The 25,834-nt window shown below is 39.5% G+C and overlaps 3 protein-coding genes across 3 annotated transcripts; all 3 read right to left on the bottom strand.

Moving 5' to 3' along the window:
- Positions 1-503: 503 nt before the first annotated feature.
- gcgb (glucagon b) lies at positions 504-2,169 on the bottom strand. The gene is made up of 4 exons (XM_022218382.2): positions 2,021-2,169; positions 1,802-1,910; positions 1,086-1,241; positions 504-863 (listed from the first exon to the last, which is right to left on the bottom strand). Exons 2-4 carry the CDS (start codon positions 1,897-1,899, stop codon positions 743-745), a joined length of 375 nt encoding a protein of 124 aa, XP_022074074.1. The 5' UTR covers positions 1,900-1,910; positions 2,021-2,169; the 3' UTR covers positions 504-742.
- Positions 2,170-2,615: 446 nt separating this feature from the next.
- fap (fibroblast activation protein, alpha) lies at positions 2,616-11,547 on the bottom strand. Its single transcript, XM_051958861.1, has 26 exons — positions 11,239-11,547; positions 10,971-11,052; positions 10,045-10,134; positions 9,831-9,925; positions 9,663-9,737; positions 9,482-9,534; positions 9,232-9,304; positions 8,911-9,031; positions 8,679-8,833; positions 8,504-8,601; positions 8,257-8,386; positions 8,089-8,127; positions 7,896-7,994; positions 7,730-7,800; positions 7,588-7,641; positions 7,337-7,461; positions 7,111-7,161; positions 6,142-6,240; positions 5,523-5,592; positions 5,234-5,428; positions 4,998-5,052; positions 4,813-4,912; positions 3,700-3,758; positions 3,513-3,585; positions 3,281-3,354; positions 2,616-3,076 (listed from the first exon to the last, which is right to left on the bottom strand). Exons 1-26 carry the CDS (start codon positions 11,239-11,241, stop codon positions 2,975-2,977), a joined length of 2,241 nt encoding a protein of 746 aa, XP_051814821.1. The 5' UTR covers positions 11,242-11,547; the 3' UTR covers positions 2,616-2,974.
- A 250-nt stretch (positions 11,548-11,797) lies between these two features.
- On the bottom strand, positions 11,798-23,533 carry ifih1 (interferon induced with helicase C domain 1). Its single transcript, XM_022218373.2, has 16 exons — positions 22,952-23,533; positions 22,491-22,665; positions 21,620-21,727; positions 21,089-21,139; positions 18,960-19,186; positions 18,118-18,328; positions 16,857-17,074; positions 16,214-16,315; positions 15,969-16,092; positions 15,636-15,851; positions 13,995-14,251; positions 13,742-13,891; positions 13,449-13,610; positions 13,176-13,369; positions 12,980-13,073; positions 11,798-12,610 (listed from the first exon to the last, which is right to left on the bottom strand). Exons 1-16 carry the CDS (start codon positions 23,387-23,389, stop codon positions 12,413-12,415), a joined length of 2,925 nt encoding a protein of 974 aa, XP_022074065.1. The 5' UTR covers positions 23,390-23,533; the 3' UTR covers positions 11,798-12,412.
- Between the last annotated feature and the right edge of the window lie 2,301 nt (positions 23,534-25,834).

Below are 25,834 nucleotides of genomic sequence, written 5' to 3' on the forward strand. Positions count from 1 at the left end.
ACATCATCATGTTACCTGGTAGAAATCCCACAGCACATCTCTCCCCGAAGAGTGATGTGTTTATTGATTTTAGTTCCGCCTCCATAAACAGAGGGATTAGGTGAACATGACGGGAAAAATACAGTGTTTTACGCTGTTCAATCATGCTTCTTGGCGCAAGCTAACAGAACACTAATATTTGAGGAAGATTCTCGTTAGCTTTAATATTATTTACCAATCAGTGATGTAAAAAAAGTGCACTTGAAACTGCTGTTGACTTTTCTTGTGCATTTGATGGACATTAATGGGGAGATTATGTGTCTAAAATATCATTTTCATATATTTTGTGATACAGATATTTGGAGCCACGCCATTCGATTCATTGCTTTACTGGAACTAAAGATGTCTTTTCTGAGTAACTTCAACATAAAAATCTATTAAAATATGTACAAATATCACAGATTTATATGAAGATAAGATAAAATGCCTGAATGTGAAAAAAGATAAATGGCGAGAACACTTGATAAAAATTCGCACAGCATTTATGATTGAGATGCATTTCAAACATACTGGAGCTTTTTGCACTTTGACAACATTTCTTTCAACCGCTGAAGGCCAACAGGGCTTCATGTGAGTGGAATTTAATAGCATTACCAAGAGTAAGTCTAGTACAGATTGTGAAACATATAATGGCACAGAGTCAGTGAGAAGAGTTGCATTATTTTTGGGAGAATGGCAGCAGCTGGAGTGGTGCTGGTTGAGTTCAGTCTCTTCTGCCTCTGCCAGTCTTCAGCCAAGACACAAACTCCTTGGCGGCCTGGTCCTGCAGGTAGGAGCTCACATCGCTGGTGTAGGTGCCGTCTGCATGGCGTCTAAAGAGCCCCCTGTACATGATGAAGACACAAAAACTGCATTTGTAACCGTGGTACACTATGTTATAAGTAACAGGATTTTAGGATCATCTTCATTTGTCTTGAAGACACAATCTACAATGTTCATGTACTTAAATCCAGACTTGTGGTTTTCACAAGATACTACAAAACTGATTTACTGTGTATTTGATATAATTCATGGCCCAAAAGATTTCTTAAAAAGGAGAAACTCACCCGTTGCGTTTTGAGTTCTTCAGCCACTGGACGAAGTCTTGCGCTCTCCTCGTCTCCAGATATTTGCTGTAGTCGTTGGAAAAGGTTCCCTCTGAGTGTCTCTTCACGTTTGAAAGCTCAATGGGTTCACTGAGCAGGGAGTTTTCAGTCAACAGCCTGAAAAAGGAATATTATGGAAACAAATGAGTGGAGCAGCACACATGTTCGCCAACCTGTCGCCTCTTTTTTCACGCTGTAGCCTGGGATCCCATGAGGAGTCTTCTTCTGCGTCACTCTTTATCCTGCCTCATTGTTCTCATCCACTAATCACTACCCTCACATGTTCCATAGACTTCATATTGCAAATAAATTACAGATGCTGTGGTTCTCGCTTGTGAATTTACACTCTGAAATATCTTTGGTAAAGTGGTGTTGCATCAACACATGCTACAGTTCCTTATAAGCATCAGGTGAAACCACATTTTAGCATAACACTAAAGCATAAAAATGAATATAAAAATACTACAATTAAGGCATTCAGAAGCATGGAATGGACACAGAGCTGTCTGAAGTAAATCCCCTTAAATGTAAGTTAAAATTAATTTCAGTTGAAATAAGCATAAATCACTGCAGATCATTTTTTCCATGATACTAACAGTTGTTAGTCGTCCCATTAATGCAACACACTGAGCTGATAGGGCCAACATCAATGACAAATAACTGAAAGTGGATCTTACATGGAGTTTCGATCTGTGTCCTGGTCAGGCACCACCTGCCAGCTGCTTTGGATGATGATGAGGAGCAGGAGTCCAGCGAAAGCCTGACCGCTCTTCATTGTTTTAGCCTCTGAAAGATGTGCAAAGACATAAAGAAAGCACATTTTAATGGACCAAAAATAAAGCTGATTTTGACAGGAGATTTAAAAGTTTTGAAAAATATTTCAAAAAAATTCTCACCTGTGCCTCTTTCTGGCGAGTGTTTGAGAGAAGAACTGCAAAGTGTGCTGACTGGCGCTCTTCTTCTTCTTCTTGTTCTTCTTCTTCTTCTTCTCTCTGGCTTGTGGAGCTGATTCAGGGTCCCCTCTTGATCTGCTCGGTCTTATATAGGGGAGCTGAGGAGACATTCTCAGGTGACTCCACCGTCACAGAAACATTAGCATATCCTCGGTTGCTTTCAGTCCATTAGTCAGCTTCTGTCTCAGTCCCCTGGATGTGTTTGACTTCGGTTAAAGACAAATAACAGCATTAGCTGAGTGGAAAAATCTGCTACTTCAGGTGTCACGATCAAACATGACCTCTGACCTGACAAATAAATCCATGGCCCCATATGTTTGATTTCCTCTTGGTTGGTCTTTTTGGATGTATTACTTTCATTTAGTGTTCATTTTTCATAACTTGCATATTAAAACTTCATTAAAGAGTGTCATTTGGCCAAATTAAGAAATATACAGAATTGAAATATTTAGAATTTCAGTGTAAGCTTTCACAGTATGGTTCTGATTTCATTCAGACAAAAAATTAATATATTGAATAGAAAAACGTAATGAAACTGTTATATTTCAAAACAATCTTTATTTTACTTCCATTAAAACATTACTGCAATGGAAAGGACAACACCCCACAACAAATCAGTGCAGTGCAGTACACCAGCCGTACGTCATCACATTCAAAATAAAAAAAAAGTGTTTTCAACTATAAATGCATGCATTTTTTTATATCACATATTTTGACAAAAGTTCTAAACTTGCACATAAAATATTAATTCTTATTTATATGAGCAATTCAACATCTGTTGCACATAAAAAATGTCTAAAAATGAATTCAACCTGACACAATATCAGTAAAATTGAAAAACACAAAAGTTAAAAATAAAACGTACTAATATTCACTATAAATGCACATTCTGGACATCTATTTGGGCTTTACGAGGCATTTCTGCAGAAAGTGGCTCATGTGGGTGTATATATGATGGTAGGCTGATCCTCGGAGCGTGTGGTCATTGTCAGTGTACCACTGAAATGAACAAGAGAAAAGGATTAGTGCACATCATCCACGAATGAATTCATTTCAAATTATACATATTTTCAGTCGCATACATTTTAGTGTTTCATGAGCCATTGCATTATCCCCCCCCCCCCCCCCCCCCCATTTCAAACTTTCATTAAATCAACACCATCAAAGCTAACATCAGTCGTACTTCCCTGAGCTAATATTTACCATAACCTCAAAGTCCACTTGCTCGTCCACCAGAGCTTTGGAGATCTGCGCAGATTGCTGGAAATGGACATTGTCTACAGGAAAGAGAGAACGTTCAGTACGTGACTGAACACTGAAGCTCAACTAAATCCATTTGTGCCTGCTTGTACTGTGTTACCTGGTACCCTGATGAGAAACAGGGCTACCACATGTTCAAAAACAGGAATGACTGAAAAGAAACGACTGAACGTACCATCCGCTGTCCCATGAACCAACAGATAATCTACTGTTTTGAAGTTTTTGGCTCTGGAAGTCACTGTGGAATTCTAAAAAATGACAGATACATTTTAAATTTAATAGCATACGGTACACTTTAAATCAGAAATGTGCAGTAGTTTGGAAAAGATTATTGTGACCGAGCTGACGTGTATTATATTTACTTTGTAAGAGTCTGAATTCTCTGTGGGCTTTCCCATGTAGCGTTCAGTGTACACTGCATCTGTAAAAGAAACAATCAGTCAGAAACAACTCATTCTGAATCCTAATCCTTTTGGGATCCTATCATTTATTTTGTGTAAGTGCACTGAAAGCAAAGAAAACACTGGTGTCGAATTTCTTGTATGTGAACACAGCTCTGATTCTTATTCTGCAAACTCAAATAAATTAACTACATACAATACAAATAGAAATAAATCACATTCAGCAGAGAGGAGGAAGAAGATTTAACCAGCTTTAAGACCAGATACTATTTGAGATTTCAAACAATTAAGGTGAACTGTAAAGGTTTTACACATCATTGTCTGCAGGTGTTGGGTTACAGAAAGTACTTCCTGCTACAGAGGAAGTCGTGCAGAGTGATACACTGACATAAGCTGACTGGGCTGATGACTACAAAGCCTGAAGGTGACAAAAGTGAGAGTTACAAAGACACAAAGAGGTGAGCTCATCAGACCTTCTTATCTCTTTGCTTGTAGCTGCAGGAGTTCCAATAGCCGCTGTTAGCACAGCACACTCAGATCACTCTTTCAGTTACCAAACCCTCAGTGAGAGAGTTGTAATGTAGGCGTCCGGTTTTGGCAAGCAACAAGAATGCATTGAGTATAAAACATGCTATCTCTTCTGAGAGCAAAGGGGGCTGGAGCACAATGCTTAATTCACCGCCCTTTGTCTGGAGGACTCTGATAAAGACACTGTAGTGTTGAAATATTAGTGTGTTTTCACAACAAAAGGCTGTGAATTAAGCTCCGGCCCCCTTTTGCACTCTGGAAACTTGCTGCCCAAAGCCAAGATGCACCTGTTTGAGCTGTATTCTGCTGGAAGACGCACAGAGAACCTGGTTTCTATGAAATGCTGTTTATCTTTGTTGTTCTGCTGCATCAGTTTCAACCATTTCTCAAGTCAACAGTCCAACAATGGCACAGGAATGCAATGCTGCGTGATATGATGAAGTCTTTTAAATACACTGCAGACAGGATGTCAGAGATGGAATACAGTGATCTAGGAACAGGCTTACAGGTTAATATGTATATATGTTAATATGCATGCAAACCCACCATAATAATCCCACTTGGCTACTGGGGCCACTGCAATCCCACACTTGAAGAGTCCAGTTCCAGCACCCAGGGCCATTGAGGTCACATAACCACCATATGACTGAAGGTCAGGATAGAATACAATTAATGAAGATTTAGAAAATGAAGACATAAAGAAAATAGGAAGACAAATAAACCCAACGTACCCAGCCCCATATGGCTATTCTGTCTTTGTCGATAAAACCCATGTCAATGAATTTCCTGCAACACGAAAATCAATTGTCATCTTAGAAAAACAACAAAAGAATCTTTTAAGATCCACTAAACCAGACATTCAGCTGCATCATGACATGCATATATATGTAAGACATCAACTTTATTTGTTATTTGGTGTAAAGACAGCAAATACGACAGAGGTCATTTAGGTTCTGACACACTTCACCTCACGGCTGTTATCTGATCTTCCACCTCAAACGTCCCAAGACGCCTGTAGATTGCGTGCATTATTTCGTCGCCTTGGTAACCGCTTCCCCTTCCATCAAAGCTGGCGATGATGATCCCATGTGAACTGGAGAGGTACGTGCCCCAGTTCAGCTTGAAGCGATAGTTCACACTCTGACTACAGGGACCGGCGTAGCTACACACGACAGCAACACCACATATCAGCAAACGCTAATAAGGATTCCCTAAACTTCAGTGGGATGGTGTGATGCTCAGAAGTGTTTACTTACACACTGATAAGGAGAGGATACTTCTTAGACCTCTTGAAATTTGGTGGTAGCATCATTTCATACCAAAGATCTGTTGGCGAGAAAAATACAGTTAAGGAAGAATACACAAACTGATGCTCCAGCCAGAAAGGTATTTAGTAGACATTAATATTTCTGTTTTCTGGGATCTTTCAGTGATAAAAGTAATCCCCCAATGAAAGGGCATGCTGGAAATTTATAAGGAAGAATGTCTTGTTTTTTAATTATTAAAAGTTAAAACTGCATTTGGAAAATGTTGCATGATAAAATTAGTTTAAAGTTAAAGTCCAGCTTGAACTGGGCATGTGTTTTGCTTATTGTTCATTCAAACTAATCTAATCTAAGACGAGTAAGTTTCTCTGCTCTCACCCAGATGATTTACGTAGTCCAACAGTCAATTTGCACATTGATAATATGGAAACTTAAGAATTCACATACACTGTTGTGGACTTTTCAGTAAAATAGGAATCATCTTGTGTCCTGTATTTATTTATATTCAGAGTCCATGTCTTTTAAAAGAGTAAAATAGAGGAGAGTTGCTTTAATAATAATGTGCCTTCAGCAATTTCTGGAGGGAATCTTTACATTTGTGTCATCTCACCAAATCCTGCAACCTTTAAGGTGCCATACTGCATTGTCGGCATTTGGAATTCGGACAGAATGTTTTGCAGGTCCTTGTTGTCTTCGAGAACGGCGAGCTCTGAAAAAAAGACAACAGTTAGTGTCCCGCTGGAAAATCCTGGTGTGCACAAAATAAGCTCATGTGCGCATGCATACCTACATATTCAAGTTGTGGCAAAAAAAAGCTCTGAATCTCAAAGAGCTGTGAGAGTTTCCGAAAGATTATTCGTAACTCAGTTTGATGATTTCAGACAGATGTAGCCGGTGACACTGTCTGATGAATTAAGTTCCTTTAAACTAGCTGTTAACTGTCTTTCCTTTGTCTGATGCCTTATGTTCTACACGACATGCTTTTTGTTTGACATTTTCAAACTTTTTAAAACCTGTTTTGACCTGTAGCCGTACCTACGTAACGTGTGAACAAAGTTATCTAAACGCAGTCTGCTGCAACATGTAGCATTCTTCATTAAATGGGCCTATCCATCCACTGTCTCCATGACAAGACAACAAATAGTGAACCAAATAGTTTGGACCAAGGATTATTTATGAGCTTAGGAGATTCCCTAAAGACAGTACAGTTCATTCTGAAGTCAGTCTGAAGTTTATTTGAGCATTCAGTGGTCCAAGTAGACAAACACGTGAATATTTTCCAAAGGCAGCTCTTTGTTTTCAGTACCAACACAGAGAGTATTTTCATATTAAAAGTACTCTAATTGTGGAAGATACTACTGAACATGACTATCTTAGACTGTCAAATCGTCATTTTTATCTTCAGATATTGCCCCCATCAATTCCACTGAATGGACATTAGTAACAGATGTGGATAGCAAGTAAATCTGTTTTCATTTGGGATACCGACTCTATGACGAATTTGAAAAATTGTGACAACTGTAACAATGGGATTGTGGTAAGAACATAAATCTTAAATTTCCTATGTAGCTATACATACCTCCACCTGCGCCCCTGTTGTCCATTAGTACATAGAGGGGGTATCCAGGGCCTGGTAGGGACAAGAATAGGAAACATGCAAACAGTTGATTACACATTGAGTCTCCTGCAACAGCTTTAAAGGTGTCTGACTGAGCTGTGATTATTGTTCACAGATGTTCCCCACCTCTGAACATCCCCACACGGGTGAGTTATTGCTTAAGAGAAAATGTGGTTGAGTAACTGACCGTAACAGTCCATTCGGTAGAAAGAAGCGTCGTAGCTGAGGTAAGCTGAGTTGTACTGACACCTGTCCTTGTACAGGTCGCAGGTGAGACACTGAGGGGACGAAGGGCTGCTTCCAATCAGAACCCTGAAGAAAAATGAACAGAAACCAATGTCAGGTATGTGGTTATTTATTTAACGTTTTGAGAGCCCAGGTAGGTAACGTGCTTGTCTCATCAACATTAAGTGGATATAAAGTTAAGAAATGTCTTACTTGTAGAGGTTTCTCTGTACGGGGTTCCTTCCATGCTCAGTACTCACAAAATATCTGTAGAAAAAATGCTTCCACAAGTCAGATTTCTATATTCTTTAAGGTTTATGGTGTTTTGCAAGAATTGTACGGTTCCGTCACTCACATGGCATCTTTTGTTAATTTGGATATGTAGATAACTTCCCACTTCCCAGAGGTAATAGGTGTCGCTTTGCCCTTAAGAGAATGCCTTTAGTAAGTAACTAAACAGCAAAAACACAATGGATATGAATTGCAGTAAGTTTTACATAAATGTGTTTGTAAATGCTTACATCTTTCACATAATGGATGTGTTTGTAGCCCTGAGTGTCGCTCATCACTTTGTAGAAACTGAGTCCATCTTCGGCAAAGAAAAGAGGCAACGGCACGTACTAAAGAAAAAGATAATCTTTTAGAGTCCTTCATCAAGTCAAATTCCAAGTACCTATTAATTACATCAACAGTGGTAACTTTTCAGACACTCACATGGCCGACCCAGCCGGTCTTGCTCGTTTGCTCAAATTTCTATAAGGAGTAAAGGCATCAGTTGCAGTAAATCAGCATCTAATCACATGAACATATAGTCAGTGCCTGGTCATGAAGTTCTACGTGATCTCATTTGAAATCAGTCATGAGGAGAAGAATGACAGCTACCTGATTTTCTTTCCAGTTACTTCCATCAAAGTCATAGATCTGTACAACCACATGATTCTGTTTTCTTGTGAGCCACTGCACAGCGACACGTTGGTCTGTAACCCAGGTCACTGAGCACAAAAGGTGATCGCTGAGTAAAGGCAACAGAAAGTGACAAGGTTTTCACATGAAGACATTTAATTTCCCTCTGTTTTAAATGTACCAATAAGTAATGATTCAATAAAAAGAATGTTAAAGAATAACAAACCCAGAAGCAACAGAAGCAGGTGGAACTACTTGTGTGCGGCGGGATGGATCTGTGGTATCAACCACAATTAGTTTCACCTTGGTCAGTGCTGATCCAGCCTATACAGAATGGAAATGTAACACATTAAATAGTAAATAACTATGATTTCATGTTGGAGAAAGTCATATGATCTCACCTTTGGGTATGGAAAAGCCACAGTTTGAGGATATTGCCCAGATCCGTACCAGCTAAATTCCACTTTTTGAACTTCTGTATCATTAAACTCTGCATAAGTCAAGTATTTTCCAGTTGTGGACCACCATATCGCTGCATTTGATGCAAAAACTTCCTCTGAAATAGTTGCGAAACACACAATTACCCTCTTTAATTGAGACACGCAGATGCAGACATGTGACAAAGTTACTTACCCTCATAAACCCAGTCAGGGACACCATTGAGGATCTCATTCTCTTTTCCATTGTGTGTCACTTGGATAACTTCAGCGGTGACATCGGATCTGAGAAAAATGTTGAAGTCTGAGACGTAGGCCTGCAAAACACAAAGGAGTTATAGCTTTTGAGCACATATAGTCCTGATCTATACTCAAATGGACTAATTTAGTGCACCAAAAACACAATTGCAGGGCTTGATATGAATTTGGACAAACACTTTTACTCCAAATCCAGTGATGTTGAAGTAGATTTAACTGGAGACATGAGTACATGACAGCGTGGTGTAAACTAACTCACGTATTTGTTTCCTGTTGGTGCCCAGGTGAAGTACTGCACTTCAGTTGGAAGATCAGCAGGCTTAATAAATGTTCTACAATGAAAAGTAAAAAATAAAATGGCAGACAATCATTTCCTGTACATCTGATATGCCTGTAAATATAGTAAAACATGATGTCTTTATCACCAGTCACTATAAAAATAAAATAGAATTTGTTTTTCTGTTTAAGTTCTGAAATAATAATACTACAACATATTCACGACTACTTACGAAGTCTCCCTGTCATAGATAGAATATGAGGCTGTGAATGAATGTCTCCATTTCTGCAGGATTTCAAACACAAAATTGTTATCGTCAGGTACTTGTGACTGGATTTAAAGGGGGAAATTTTAACTAATGCAATAACAAACACACAAATCTACTGTATCAGTGCTTTAATGCAACTTCTTACCTTTGTGTAATTGCTTTCAAAAGCGACGTATTTATAATCACCTGACAGCAAGTAATGAGTGGCATCCACTTGGTCCTGAAATGAAAATGTAAACATGTAAAAAGGATATTAAAATCAACATTTCTTTTGTTCTTTGTTACAAAAATTGTTATTAAAAAAGTAGATTACAAAGGTGGAATTGGCTAAATATAGTGACTCCTCCTTTGTTTCAGCATTGTGGAGAAAGATGTTCCCATCGCTCATTTTATGCAAATACTCCTTATCTGCAGGTACAAAAGAGAATGCATAAGCTGACAGCCTGACATTTGCACACATGACTATTCATGTAGAGTATGTCTTGAAAAAGAACAACCTATATCCAGTAGCTGAGGTGATTTGATACCTGATATCCAATAGACATTGTAGGATCTCCATCTAATGGTGTCATTGAAGTAATCTTGAAGGGTGAAAGGCCTTTTGGTCCCACTAGATTCTGAAATGATACACATACTGCATTCATTCACCAAAACATATAGCGTGAAGCGACATCACAATTCTGAAAAATGTGTGTCATGCAGTGGCCTGTTTACATTGACTTAACTTTAAGCTGCATGCCAAAACACTGCAAATCCCATTTACAAGTCTAGTGCCTGAACAAAATTAGTACATACAGATGGGTGACAAATAAAAGGAAAAACCAATATAAAATGTCTTAGTAAGGTGTGGGGCCACCATGTGTAGGCAGAGGAACTTCACTGCGGTTTGGCATTGATTCTCCAAGTTTCTGGAACTCTACTAGAGGGATGAAACACCATTCTTGCAATAGATATTCTCTCATTTAGTGTTTTCATGATGGCAGTGGAGAGCGCAGTTTTCGATTTTGATCCAAAAATCTCCTGTAGGTTTTAATTTAATTAATATCTGGCAACTGTAAGGGCACATAGCATATGACTTACATCATTTCCACATTTTCAAACCTTTCAGTGACTCCTCATGCCTTAAGGATGAAGGTACAGTCTTCCTAAAGAGATCACTCCCTTCAGGATAGAAATGTTTCCATATAGAATAAACGTAAACCCTCATAGAAGCTTTACATTGGTCCAAACCATGCCAGCAAGTAACAGCTGACAGAGAGAAACCTGATTACCTTTACTTTCCAGGGTTTTCCTTTAATTTGTCATCCATTTAGGCACATAGGCAACCCACAAAACTGACAGAAAACAGCGTACAGTCAACCAGTCGTGCGTAAAAGTTGCACAAGCAGGTTTCCACTCTGAACACAGACAAAGAGAAGAAGGCAGTTTGTGAAGGGCCAGAGCTTGAACTTACTGCTGTAATAAACTGCTGGGACTGTTATTATCGTGATGACGACAGCCGCCCCCACCACCCCCCATATCACCTTGCTGCAGCCCTGCGAAAGGTGACACAAAAGTGGCAAAAAACATCGTCAGACTTCACACAACGCGAGCTGACGCTGCAAGTTGTCGCTCAGCAGCTTTACCATCCCCACACTGACTGTTCACAGTAAGTCCTGCTATTATGTTATTTTAGTATATTTTGTGTCAATACAGAAGCTGATGAGAAATCGATTACTGACCATGACGCGGATGAAGTCGCCGTGAAGCTCTCGAGCCCTTTCTTAAGCAAATCCGTTAAAAGTCGCTGAAGTTCGGAAACGCTTCTTTTACGCGCAGCCTGGTTAACATGCCCTCACTCCAAGAAAACAATGACTTAAAAAAAAGAAAAAGAAAACGGCAACATCAGCCCACTGAGCTCCGTCCTACTTTAGTCGGAGGCTTCCTTCACTTCCCGCTGCATTCCTGAGACCAGTCCGACAGCAGACAGAGATGCCTCCCTGAAGCCCGCGGTCCAACTTTCCAAGAGTGCACAACTTTCTGGTATTAGGAAGTGACTTTTTTTCTCACACACGGTGCAAGTCATTCACGCAACGTGAGAAGGGCAGGAAAAGCCGGCTTTTGTCTGCCAGTAAAAATCATATTCCCCCTGCCGATGAAGTGTGTTTTTAATAAAGTCTGAACTGAACTGACTGGAACTATAATAATAATGTTTATTTTTTCCTTCTGTTTCTGGGCAAAGTGGGGCCAGTTTTCACTGTAGTGTGAATGATGACGTGTAAAAAAGAATGAAAGGAAACATTAAGAGCCAGAAACTTTATTCATTCTTCCATGGCATACTTGGGTGTGTCTCAGAAAATCGCAGGTAATCTGTGTGTAACAGTGTGAAGAAACAAAGCTTAGAAAAATGCGTCTGAAAATAGCACTTGCTGACTGGCTCATGACTCACTAACAGCTGAATTTTATGGAAAATCAACAGCACCTGTTTGTGTGCATGTGTGTTGACAGGTGGGCTCTGTGGGCGATCACAGGCTCAGTGGCTCCCATCTCAAGACACAACAGGGATTTCAGATGGAAATATATATTTTCTTATTAGCAGTTCTGACAGTTCATTATATCTAAACCATAAATCCAACATATTGTAATATGCCATACACAAGCTCAGAGCAAATTCATATATACTTTGACAAACTTGCATATTTAACCGTAACATAACTATATATTATCATAGCCCATTCACAGTTATAATACTTAATGACACCATTGACAGTAGCAACACATACTTAAATCCATCACCACTGATGTCTCCAGTTATCCTAACAGTGTAGCATTGAAAGGAAGAATTGCATTTCCCAGTGTAGGTAAGTAAATACGACAGTGTTTTCTGCATCATTTTCGACTCTGCAGAGTGGAAGTTTAATCCATTTCTTCCTCGTCTGAGCTCTCTGCCATCTGTCTCGCGTGCTCGGTGTAGTCGAAGGTAGAAAACCTGACGGGGAGTTCACTCCACTTGTTGCATTTGCTTATCTTCTCTTCACCGATCCTCACCACAAAGTTTTTCACGTCAAGGCAGGGGCAATCGATCCCACGGTACACCATCATCGATCCCCAGGTCTGCAACAGAGCGATGTCAATATATAACAAGAATGAAATGCAGCAAAGCTAGTTGAACAGCTACTTTATACATTATTGCTTATATTTGTGCCATGTCGTACCTCTAGCTGGCTTAAAAAGGCAGAATAGTTACCAGTAAACAATTAAATATGGGAAACGTGATCTTAAATTCAAGGAAATGTAATCAGCACAGCAGCTGTGTATCATGTCTGACTCATATTTCTCTTCCATTCTGAACAACTAATTTCAGTGCTGATGACTTGCATTCCCTCCTTTCCCACTTTTTTCTTTCTCTCTTCAAAAAACTATTCAGAAACTAGTCCCTGTGAAGCTGCATTTAAAGCTGCATTTGCCTTAAAATGACTGTACCTGTCCACACTGTTTGCATGCGATGGAAGAGTTGGTCTCATAATCCAGAAGGCGTTCTTGAAGGGTAGGGTTTTCTCTCTGAATAAAAAGTTCACTGTAAAAAGGTACAGTACAATCAGAACACAATACAAACAGGGACACTGGGCTCATTAAACATACGCAGCAGGTTCAGAATAATGTAGAAGGATGTTCGCACCAGAACTGTGATGTGACATTGACTCTGTGCATGCTTTCGATGATCTGGATGTCTTCGCCGGTGCAGACGTGTTTGCTGCAGTGTCGACAGCTGAACGTCACATCAGACGGGTTCGCATTCTTAATGACCTTCTGTTTCTGCTTTTCTACTCTCACTTTCTTCTCCAATATAGCCTGCAACTGAAGCTCAGTGATCTGATGAAAGAAAAAAGAAGACATTCAGCAAAGTGACTTTCATTTCAACAGACTTTAAAAAAATCTAAACTGAACATACCCGCTTGTCATACTCTGCTTGATTTAAATTTTTGATTTTGGCAATGGCTTTGTTCATCATGTTCTCACGGTACTCATTGACACACTCCTTTTCAGCCACCCCGGAGTTCTTCACATCGACCACAGTGTAGCTGCTGTCCTCAGCTCTTCCTCGGCCTTGAGCCTGCAGAAGACAACAACAGAGCCAATGGTGAGCGACCACTTTCATGTTTTACTTCAATACAAAGCAATGGTGCTTAATTACTGGACATGGAAGAGAGGTAACCACAGATCAACAGTCATCACATCACTAACCTGAATCATGGCGATCTCATTGGTTGAGAGGCCGTATCTGATAACAAAGTTGCAGGCTGGTATGTCCAAACCTTCCTCTGCCACTGTGGTAGCAATCAGCACGTTGACATCACCGCTGTGGAACTTTTTCAACACGTCCTTTTGCTCTGCCTGATTAACACAAAGTTATATGAGAAAGTTAAGTGTGAGCTGCGTTTGAAGTGCAAAGGATACTAGAAGAAAGTGTAAAGTTGCTTGTTCGATGTGCACTCACAGCGGTCATCGGTTTAACGTTGCTCTGGTCTCCTCCTCCAATGACAAATGCAGGTTTCACGCCGATGTCTTCAAACTTGGGGTTCTCCTGAATCCACTGACTCAAAGCGATGGCACTGCGGCGTGTTCTGGTGAAAATGATCCCTCTGGCCTCCTCCCTGCTGCTGAACTCATGCAGAATGGTAGTGCGGAGTTTTGACAGGCTGTCATTTTCATATTCAGGATTCTTTGCAAGCGTCTCCAGCTCTGCCTTGTTCTCTGCAGGACATAGATTTCAAAGAAGTGGGGTAAATTTTTGTATTATTGCTATTGAAGAACTTCTTTCTTGTTGAGAGTTAGATAAGAAGTTGACACCACTTTTGTATCTGTTAGGCTGCTAATTAGCATAGCTTAGCATTGAAACTGGAAACAACCTGTTCAAATCTACAGTTACAGCCATAAGCAGAGTAGCTTAGCTTTGCAAAATGACCGGAAAGAGGGTGAAGGGCTATCTTAAATCCATCTGCCAGAAGCTATAAAGCGCACTACTGTAAATAACACATTAAAACACTGTTTCAGTTGGCTAGTAGTAGTAACAAATTGACATCTTCTTTGTTGCTGTAACAAACATTGTACAGTTCAACAGGATACTGCTAGTTTTTGTCTTTAATTTGCTTACAAATACAAATTAAACAACTGAGATAAAGGTTTGTTATTGAGGGAGCTGGAGAGCATCCCTCTCATTAAGGGAAGTAGACATGCATATTGTACAGACTGATACAAGATTAGTTAGTTTTTTGTTTTTTTTTTGTTTGTTTTTTGGGGGGGGGGCACCTGTTAACCTCTCACTCTCTTGAGGTGACTTCAGGAGGGCGTGTTTCATGGAGTGCACACATGAGGATGCGGCCACAGAATACCAGCAGTTATCACTTACCTGATTAGATGGAATTGAGAGATCAGAGAGGAGAGAGGGGAGGGGTTACAGGGGGGGATTTTTGAATAAGTTGGATCTTTGTTTAGTATTTCTTTGGGTTATTATGTGTTTTCTTTCCTTTGTATCAGATTTTTATTTGCATTCATGTTTTTTAGTATACAGGATATGTAATATCGAATTTTTTAATATAAGTGTGGGTAGGTCACTGGTGTGGGAGGAGATTATAAGAGTCAAGTTGGCAATCAGCGTAGGGTGTGAGAAGGAGGGGGCCAGGTTGAAGCTCTGCTCTGCTGCAAATGCCATCATCCACTGCACCTGGATGACTCCTTTGTCTTACTGGTGAGCTGCATCTTGCACATGGAAACTAAGTTAAAAACTGGAGCTCTGGTACAAAACTGCTTGCTGTTTGGCTGTTTTTTACTGTGCCATCATGCTATGCCCTTGAATGTTGTTGGGTTCATCCAAATTGTAGAGGTGTATCACCACCACAACCCTTCAGTTGTCTTTGGACAGAGTTTAGCTAATTTTTTTTGTCCCGTTTCCTAATGCTAAGCTAACTAGTAGATACAAAAGTGGTATCAGTATTTTCATTCAACTCTGGGCAAGAAAGTAATGCTAATAAGAAAATGTTAAACTATTTCCTTATAATGCTACAGAACAAGCATTAGTACTGATGAACACAATAATGATACAAATTGTCACTTGGGAAAATGTTCAATAGTACAATACCTTTAAACAAATTGAAGAGGAATCTCTCAGTATCTGTGATTTGTATTTTGTGGTCCCCATCTGGGGTTGCTTTTTTCTTGATTTCCTCCTCTTGTTCTTTCTTCAGGAAACTCAGGGCATCACTCATGCGGATGGTGTTGCTGAGATTCAGGCCCTCGTTGTAAAGTAGAAGATGCACTGTGCAAACACGCACTTTCTGATCTTCATCTTTTGCAGCTACAAGAGATTGAGACAAGTTGTTTAGATCCCTACAAGCAGGGTTATTATCATCTGTAATAAAGAAACAGAACTGGGGAGGCCAGACAAAGGATTCGTATAAAAACCTGTGCTCACCTTTTCGTTCGTTTTGACCAACCCACTGTTCATAATTCTGAGAGCCAAGGTCACAGGTCGGGCTCAGCCCGGCATGGGCATGAATCGCAAGCATGATTTTCTTTATAACATCACCAAAGGGATCCTGAAAAGGATATCGTAACACTGCATGAAAACCAATTACAGTAATGTAGCTACCCCCCACCCCCCCACCCCCCCAAAAAAGAAAAAATGGCATGAAACTTTCTTCTGTTTGTTAAATGTACCTCTTTTCTGTCTTCCACATTTACTATTGTTTTCCTTGGTTCCTTTTTGAACTCTCTAAGGCTCGTTGTCATGATTTTGGAGGCATCCAAGTTTGCACAAATCTATGACAGAAACACAGATTTACAATGTGAGAAGTTTGTTCATCTTGATGATCCAGACTTTCTACTCTGTGTCCAGCACATAGTTGAAGCCACAATGCTGTTTTTAAACTCTTTTACTGTTGTGGCAGTGGGAAAGTTTATAACTGCCCTGTGTGCAGGGGCAGTGTGGAACATTGGAAACAGCTTGGCTGGATGAACAAGATCCTCGATGACTATGGCAGAAAAACTGGGGCTGGGTTTAAATTAGTAAAAGCTGAAAAATGCTGCTAAAGAAAGATGTTTATCATGACATATGAATATAATACGGAATGGACACAATTAAAGCAGCAGCTGTAAAACACAAATCTATCCACTGTATGGGAATGCTCTGCAATAAGTTCCCTTCTGACAAGTTTCTGTTCACACTGTGCCAGATAAAATAAATTAACCAAAAGATTATAGCCGATGGTTTTGCCATATTCAATTACATTCCTTAATATCGTGTCTGTGCTAACATTTTTGTCTATATAGGTGCAGACAGAAAGCTGAGAGCAGTATTTACGCGAAGTATATGCTCCTCAGCTTGCTTCATTTTTGTGGCTTTCCCAACCCCTGGTGAGGCAGTCAGGCCCAGGATCTGAGGGAGGGGCACAGTTTTCTTCTGCTCCTTTTTCAGCCTTATGTTCTTGTGCTTCTGCTTCAGGTATCGCATCATTATGTGGTTGTACACTTCCCCTTTCTGAGTGTGGTGACACTCATCTATCACGATCAGCGTGAGATCTACATCAGCAGAAGAGACAACACAAGGCATATATAGATGCATTCAGTATAGTGCTATGTATTTTAGTATAATGAATTTTGGATTGAAATAAGATTAATACATATTACAGAGCAACATTCAGTGAGTTCTTTGGTGAGACTATTGTTTAGTAGGATTGCCGCATGCTTAAGCGAGACAATATTTACATTTCATAATTTCTCACTCTAAAATTATTGTCCAGGGATGAAATTCCTCTTATTTTAACAAAAGACTACAATTTTCTCAGCCGAGCATAGCTAATTTTATCTTATTTATTTGTTTCTCGAATAAACAGAGGTGCTTTCTCTCATAGATTACAGCATCTCTCTGTAAGATCCTCCCACACAAACCAGCACTTTTCTCAGAACTTTTGACGCAGCAGTTTGAGCCACACAATAACATGTGCAGGAAAACTGCTTCAAAAATAACTACATATCGTTTGTATTTTACAAAAGTGTAAGCAAGGTGAATCATAATTACGCACATGCACAAGTTTAACTGGAGTGATACAAATTTGTCCCTGGAGGACAAGAGAATGGAGAGTGGCAGCTTGATGTATTATGGGAGATAGAAACTCTCATGTGAATTTGATCAGCCACACACTGATGGCTTGAACAGACGTGTGGCCTGGAAACCAGGAGGAAAAAAACGGTACATGCTTTCAGGCGTTTCAACAAACAGCATATGTTCCACGGAGGTGGCTATTCCACCTTGTACTAGCGAGTGCCAACAGGAGTGAACAGCAGAGTCGGAAGACTTTGACAAGATCCTATCAGGGGAGATGCTGTTCTGAGTCCTCTGGGTGGCTTTCTATTCCAGGACCTGTCAATGTGTGACGTTTAAGCCTGGACAGATTTTAGTGAAAGGTTTTAAAAAGACTTTAACAAGAAAATGTGGAGATGGCACGACCATATTTACTTTTGAATGTGTATAATTTGTGTGACTTGGTTTGCTGAAACTAAATTTGCCCGAGAAACTCTCGTGTTAGATGAACTTTTAGTAAAATCATGCTGGAAAATCATACCTCTTAACTTGATTCCTTCATCCTCTCCGGTATTAGATCTCTCCAAGTAGTTTTCCAGAATCTGGGCTGTGCAAATGATGATGTCATTTTTTTCCACGATCTCTTTGAAAGAGATTTTGAGCTGGGAGTCTCCGCTGACTCTCTCCACTTTATATGTGTGTTTCAGAAAGGGCAAGAACTCTGATGAGTAATGCTGCTCGACAAGGGGAATCTGCAGGACACCAGAGCATGTTGCATTTTAACATTCCCATAGTCAAGACATTTGATACATTAAAACAGTTTTTCAAAAAGTAAGACATTTCTGCACAGTTTCTCTCACTAGATCAGACACTTCTATTGCAGCTCCTGGTGATTTAAGGGGAGGTTTGTTGTCCAGGAATTTTGTTATGCTTTGTTAAGGCAGAGTTTCAAATTAGTTGTGCCGTGATTCAGAGGATTCTGTTGTTGATTATAGTTTCAAAGGCAGCAGACACTCCCTTCTCTGGAGAGCCACAGCTACCCAAGTTATTGTTCTGCTCTTTTCAGAAATGAAAAATGAGGATCAGTTTCACTTGTACAGGATCATTATTACACAAGCTGCTTTAAAACTCAACTAAATAGTTTTATAGCTGGAAAACCTCTATTCCAAAATGGAGTTTTTCCAGCTCAGAGCAGATCAAATATATGCCAAATAGTAACAAAGTGCAGGGGAATATCTAAACCGTATGGCATGTAATTTGTGGTGAGCTGACCCACATGTGCAAATTGACTGAATGTTTTCTTTGGATCTCGAATGGACAGAAGTAGGTTAGCATAATAGTGCAAACCCATAAGTCAGATATACCATCCTTGGATTGTAGTACCTTGTTCACTAGGACGACCACTTTCCTCGGTCTCCCCTCTGCCTTCCTGCCGTCCAGATGTTTTTTGGTAATATAAACTGCGACTCTGGTTTTACCGCTTCCTGTCGGGAGGCATATGATGATGTTTTTCCCCTCCAAGGCAGGTCTCGCAACGTCCATCTGATAGTCTCGAAGAACAATATCAGCTTTTTCTGGGCTTTTGGCTTCTGCTACTAAGTCACTTCCATCTGCAATGCAGAGCAGAGGTTCAGAAACACTTCTGTCCATGTCAGCAAGCCACAATTACAGACATTTACCAGCAGGAAAAGACTGCTTATCATTGTTTGTGGTTTTGGTATTTTAATGGAATGTGTTTCTTATGCTGCTATTTAAAAAGCACACACATGCAGCATACACCCATAACATGCAAGATGTTCTATTTTTATAATAGGAACACTGGTCTTTTAGAATTGTTAAACTACAGATTTTAAACCACAGTGAACAAACGCAAGCACAGAGTGGAGCTCCAATAAAAAGCAGGTTTTGGGCAGTTAAGATATGAACAGTGTGCTGTAGATTGTATTACTGGACCACTTCTGCTTAATATAAGCCATATAGCCCAAACAGTGCCAAACATAGACCATTGTATGCAGCAGATATTGTTCAAGTGGAAATAAATGTAATCTGGCATTTACAGATATACAACTGGAAGTCAGAATACAAGGTGGAACACAGACAGACATGAGCCTCTGTATTTCCTTGTGCAAGCTAACATCTGAATGCATTTATAAATCAGATTTTCTGAATTGCTTGGACTGCATCATGTCAGCACTTGTGTTCTCTGTTTCTGATATGTGGCAGTGTTTTGTCTTATTTTCCTCTTTGCAAATACAGCAGACTCACTATGATCCACTTAAGTCAGACCTTCAGTGGCTGGCAGGCTGTGATTCATTTGCTCTGTCTAGGCCGAAGATAATACTTGACTAAGGCACCATGCACAATGTGCATGTACCCCCATCTGCTATCCTGTCTACTCAACTCAAAGTTCTACATTTCCCTTCCTAATTATGAGTCCAAAACCCCGGAAAGTTTTCTTTTCCCCCTCAGTGCAGACGGCTTTTAATTTTCTTTCTCAGACTTGGTATTCCAGAGGTTAAAGTGCTGTTTCAAGCAACTTCGTGTGAGTAAATACAAGCCTGTGCTGATGGAAAGATAAAGCTTTAACAACAATAAGAAGTAAACAGTCGTCTGTGTGGCCCCCTTGGAGTCTACCAGCAGTTCCCACACACTAGAATTATTAAGAGGCTGACAATCAGCTACTTTAATACCATTCCAATAAGAGGAGAGATTCATTTCAGAGGACACACAAGTTATTCTGCACATAAGACTTGCCTTGCAGGCTGATGGAACAATCTTACATGTAATGCATTCTCCTTAAACCATCACTCTGGCTAGCCACAAACAGGTTTAAGGCCTTAATCCTATTGAGACAAGGTATAAACTGTAACTCATATGAATTAAAAACAAAATAGCCAACTCTTCCACTCCTTCTTCATTTCACATAATTATTACCACTGCCTCATTTGTCCACATGCATCCCTCCTTGTGTGCCACTTCTGGGCTGATTACCACCTGAAGCAATCATTTGTCATGTAAATGGCAGAAATGCACACTGCAAAGAAAGGTGATGACAATGGAGCAGCCACTCAAAATGAATCATGACATAAGCCAAGACATGCGGAAGCCGACACTCTACTTCAACTTGAATTAAAGATCTAAATAAACATTTCCTTTATGCTTCTTTGCTATCCTGTATTATGCAGTCAGCATGTGGTTTTCATTTGAAGCTTGGTAGGCTCTGTTCTGACCTCCACGAGGCTCAGCATGATGCACACATGGAACTTATTCATTGGTGTCAGGAGGCAGAATGTGGAGAAATGTTCCACCAATTCGGCAGCACATTTCAACTACACTCACCTCACCTATAGAACACTATAGGGAAACTACAAATCTAATGCACATTTTTCCTGCTTTGACCTGAGTCTGGCTTTTGCATGTGGCCTACTAGGACCGAACGAGTACCAACTTTTTTAGAGTGTAGACATATTTAAAATACTTTAAGAGTGTGAGTGTCGGTGAATCAGTCCCACCTGGCTGTGAGGGCTCCGGGCTGTTTGGCAGCTCACCGCTGGCGTACAGATCTAAAAAGAAATCAAAGCAATAAAATCACACTCATAAAAGGCAGAAGATACAAATTATTTAATATCTTGGGCGCAAAGGCGGCTAATCAAATAGATAATTTACAGATTACATGTTAGGGTTTAAATGAATGTGTCTCTGATTTCAGCTGCTTCTTCAATAGAAAAGAATTCAACAGAATTTTGCTTGTAATCCTTAACGCTTTTATTGTCCTTGAAAAACAATGTTCCAGGGACTTCCTGTTCATCTAAACATCTAGTTATGGACAATTTTCATTGCTACTTAAGAAACAGACTTGTCAGATATGTCTGTCAAAACCTTTGCATGTATGTAAAATGACAATTTGCTAAATGGACACAACCAATTGAGGATGAATGTGACACCTGTGAATGTCTAAGCTTAGTAAATTGGCACAGTTTGTTTGGTATATACCAACAGTTACCATCAATCAGTGTCTTAACATATTTAGTTTTTTGTGAGACCTGCATCCTGAAGCTCGTCGTTGACACAGATGTCCATAAACTCTGGACTGTTGTGGCTTTCACCTTCATCAGCCATAGGTTCATCTTTCATTGAACACTGTTTTTCATCTGTTTGTGAAAAGAAATGGGACAAAAAAAAGAACATTTTGAAAGTGAAGAAGAATAATCTACAGTCAAATGACTTTATGTATATTAAAATATCTGTAATGCTCAACTATAATTACTGTTGTTATCCATTAGTTTTAATATTTATTGTTTTACAAAAAAGCAGAAAAAAAAATAGTAAAGCATGTTATCATTTTTTGATCGAGAAGTCAAATTACAGCTATTTGCTTGGATTTCTGAACAGAAAAAAGTGTTGTAGTGTATGCATAAACACGGCTCATAGTAAATAATTATCACTTAGTGCAAATGGTAGTTTGTTTTTATAGTTATATAGAAACAGGTTTTTCAACGGATCTTCCAGCAAAATGAAACAGGTGCTTGACAACTCAAGGACAGAATATTTCCACAGTATGTGCAATGCTTAATTCACAGCCTTTTATTGTGCGAGTAGTCTAATGTGTCTATATTCTGCTTCATCACAACTCATCTCTCATCAGTAGTGTTGAAACTATTTGTTCAATAAAAGGCTGTTAATTAAGTCCTATTTGCACTGCGCAGATAGTAATTTCTAATTGCTGATACCACTATAGTTAACCATCCCAAGTTAATGATTGCTAATGAGGTTTGAATAAAGCCTTCTAGAGCTGTAGTCAGTCATACACATGCTTTATGCAATCCTTCCATACCCAACCTGGAGAGTTTTGTGCCAAAAAAAACAACCTAATGGTATTTGGTGTCATGGGTGTGTGCAGTAGAAGTGAGTCACCTTGTTCCTCGCAGCCAGGTGAGCCTCCAGTCAGCTCATACAGCATATACTTGTGTTCAGTATCACGTAGAATTTTGAGAAACGTAGAATACCAAGAGGGTTGGCCTCTCACGATTCTTCTTAGGAGTTCACTGGCTCCACTTCTGAGTCCATTGGTGTCTATTTCAGCTCTAATCTACAGCATAAACACAGTAAATGGATTTATTATACAATCAGCCAGACAGATGAGAGCATTAGTCTGCCATCTAGTGGTCAGAGATGGAAAACACAAGTGGATTCAATAAAGTTGAATTGAAAAAAAAAGTTGTCTGAAAAAATACAAACATGCACTAACACTTTGGTGCCATTGTGAACTTATTGTGACATGAGATTACATAGTAATTCTTTGATCATTACAGCTGATCGACATGAGGATCGACCAGCTGTGAATCTGACAGCTCCTCTCTAATCAGTCTACTCACATTCTCATCGTCGTCAGCAGTGAGCAGGCCTTCAGAGACGCAGTGCGCACACACTTGATCAGTCTTCATATCCAACAGGCTGGGGGACAGTAGCCGGACGAGCCTGACCCTGCTGTCATTCTCGGCCTCCACCTCAGGACTGGGCAGGTTCAGCTGCATGTAGTCTGCTGCATGCTGCATGCCCGCCTGCTTCAGAGCATCCACGAAAGCTGTGAACCAGCCGAGAGGATGAGGCTCCTTCACCACCGAACGAATAAGTAGGTCTGCAGCCCGGAGGTTACCCTCGGTTCTCGCTTTTTGCCTGATCAGCTCCTTCTCTTCGTTGTCGATAAAGTCTATGTAGCGGAGGACCGGTTCCACTTGGATGTACTCTCTCAGCCTCGGGGTGAAGTCTTCAATGAGACGCTCCTGAACTTTATCGGACTCAGAGGAGGCCATCACGACTCACTTCAACAATAACAGGACCGAGCACCAGACTAGCTTCTCCAGAATTACCCAGATGATGATTCACTGTGCTTTATATGGAGGAAAACGAAACACTTTCACTTTCATTTCTCCAAAAACTCCCAGATTTAAAGTGGTCACTAGATGTCACTATTGGAACATAGTAGTCTTTAATGTTCACGTCAGGACAGGAATTTACTGCTGGGACATTTATAGAAACCGAATTTAATAACAGTATATTGTTAATATAGTAATCGTTACATAGTAACAATTAATATACTAATAACATTACATAGCAATAGTATATATACAAAACAAGTATCTATCTATCTATCTATCTATCTATCTATCTATCTATCTATCTATCTATCTATCTATCTATCTATAGTGTATAAGTGTAATTATGAAAGTAGGTAAGTATAAGATACTTGATAGTTTCAGAAATAATGTTGTCTTCATTGCTCAACAGTTGAAGGACTTTTTATTGTTGCCATACTATGCTACCAGAATGTTTTAACAAATAACCAAGGCACTTCAACAACAACAACAACAACAACAACAAAAATATTTTTTTCAGAAGACACAATGATCAAAATTCGACAACAACAATGACTGTTGCTACAACAAAATTTTTTACTGGTTTTCTGATTTTCATGAGCACAAATATTTCACTTTACGTGTGTTAAATGTACACTGACAGTCATTAAAAACTTTGAGACCATATTTTTCATCATAATTTTTATTTTGAAGCCTGAAACTGGATTTTCTTCATATGAATCATTTGTTTAGCATATTGGCATACAGAAACAAAAATCTAAAGTTTCAAGAATGATTTCAAAATAAAGAATTTCACAAAAGAAAACGGCACCTGCCAAACACAAAGTCACAACAGTCAATACCGAGTATGGCCTCCATTTGCTTCGATGCAGGCAGCAATCCGTCGGCGCATGCTTTGGACCAGGCTTCTGATTGTGGGTTGGGAACAGCCCATACGCCTGGCTACATCACTGTAGCTCAAACCGGCCTCCACCATACCCAGTGCCCGGAGACGTTGTTCATGTAATAGACGCGGCATGATGCTGTTCACTGGACTAACAATGGTGGCCTTTTTTGGCAATACTCACTGAGTATTGCTTGGTGTGTATTTGGTTCACTTTTGCAAAGTGACCAACCCATGTGCAATGAATCATAACAAAATGACAACTCATCATTATCTCAACTACCAGGGCACTAGATCATCAGTAAATCCACAATGACTAATTACAACCCCCCTACAAGTAGAATTATGCATACATTTCTACCTCAAAGTTTCTATTGACTGTCAGTATATTATATAATATTTTTTCCAATTTCCTAAATACCCCAAGGGATATTTAACCTTGAGTAACACAAAGGCGTCACTTATGTATAAGATTAACTATATTTTGATAACATCATTTTGATGTTGCTCTCACTTTAACTGTGACATTAGATAATGCATATATAGATATTTTGATTATTCTTGTTCATTTTCATGCTTTCAACTGATGTCCATACATATTTGCACTATTCTGTTTGCTACTGTAGCGTTGCAAATGTCCCTGCTGTGGCGTTAATAAAGGTTTATCTTATCTTACAAAATTGTATTTGTTATGCTTGGTTCAACCTAATGGATAATCCACATAAGTCTAATGTAAACAGGAAAAAGGTTGTATATGTACATTCATATCATAAAACTCAGATGCTTAATGTGTTCTTTCAAAATACTGCATCAGCTTGACGGAGAGTGTGTTCTTTTGATTTCATCACAACAGTAAAACTGTTTCAATTTCATTTTATTAGTGAGGTCACTATCAACTAAGAAGAGATCTGAAATGAGAATTGTCTGTTGTTACTATCTGCTGGTCAGGAGGGGAATTTTAGGGGATTGCCGTCTTATCCTGCGATACCCTAGTGTCAGTATTTTTTTGTTGCAAAAAGCATCCGTTACCAGACGTTTTATTTATTAGTGATTTTGTGACAGCATTTTGGTCACTATAATCAGAAACTTTTTTTCCACACTTTCTTATGTTACTTTATTTCATGTGAAGCAATCCAAGAATATAAGTGCTGGTTAATCATTCCAACCCTAAGCAGTTTCTTGGTGTTTACTTGACGACTCATCCAAAAACCCACAGGACTTTTGTTATGGGACTTTTTAGGTTGATGAGTCACCAATTACTTCATGGTTGCACCGGAGTGCAAAACTTTCTTGCTTTCTTACATCAGATTATTGCACATGCTTTACTTTGGGAAAAGGATATGGATAAAGAGATTCTGATGACATCTCACGACTATAAGCTGAGATATGGCTTCTGAATTTAACTGCACATCACAGATGAGCATTTGAAAGAGTGTCAGAAAGCTGAAAAAAATACTTTGTTTATACAGTCTCTGTCTCCTAGAGATAGTGTAATTTTT

The sequence above is a fragment of the Acanthochromis polyacanthus genome, chromosome 14 (genome assembly GCF_021347895.1).
Source record: "Acanthochromis polyacanthus isolate Apoly-LR-REF ecotype Palm Island chromosome 14, KAUST_Apoly_ChrSc, whole genome shotgun sequence".
Classification (NCBI taxonomy): domain Eukaryota; kingdom Metazoa; phylum Chordata; class Actinopteri; family Pomacentridae; genus Acanthochromis; species Acanthochromis polyacanthus.

Coding starts and splice junctions, on each gene's coding strand:
- gcgb (XM_022218382.2), bottom strand. CDS start 1,899: ATGAAGAGCGGTCAGGCTTTCGCTGGACTCCTGCTCCTCATCATCATC. Junction 1,242..1,801: donor GACACAGATCGAAACTCCAT/GTAAGATCCACT, acceptor TTCCTTTTTCAG/GCTGTTGACTGAAAACTCCC. Junction 864..1,085: donor AAGAACTCAAAACGCAACGG/GTGAGTTTCTCC, acceptor CATCATGTACAG/GGGGCTCTTTAGACGCCATG.
- fap (XM_051958861.1), bottom strand. Junction 8,602..8,678: donor TGGCTTTTCCATACCCAAAG/GTGAGATCATAT, acceptor CATTCTGTATAG/GCTGGATCAGCACTGACCAA. Junction 6,241..7,110: donor CAACAGGGGCGCAGGTGGAG/GTATGTATAGCT, acceptor TCTTTTTTTCAG/AGCTCGCCGTTCTCGAAGAC.
- ifih1 (XM_022218373.2), bottom strand. CDS start 23,389: ATGGCCTCCTCTGAGTCCGATAAAGTTCAGGAGCGTCTCATTGAAGAC. Junction 15,852..15,968: donor TGGTCAAAACGAACGAAAAG/GTGAGCACAGGT, acceptor AATCTCTTGTAG/CTGCAAAAGATGAAGATCAG. Junction 13,370..13,448: donor AAGCAGAGTATGACAAGCGG/GTATGTTCAGTT, acceptor TTCTTTCATCAG/ATCACTGAGCTTCAGTTGCA.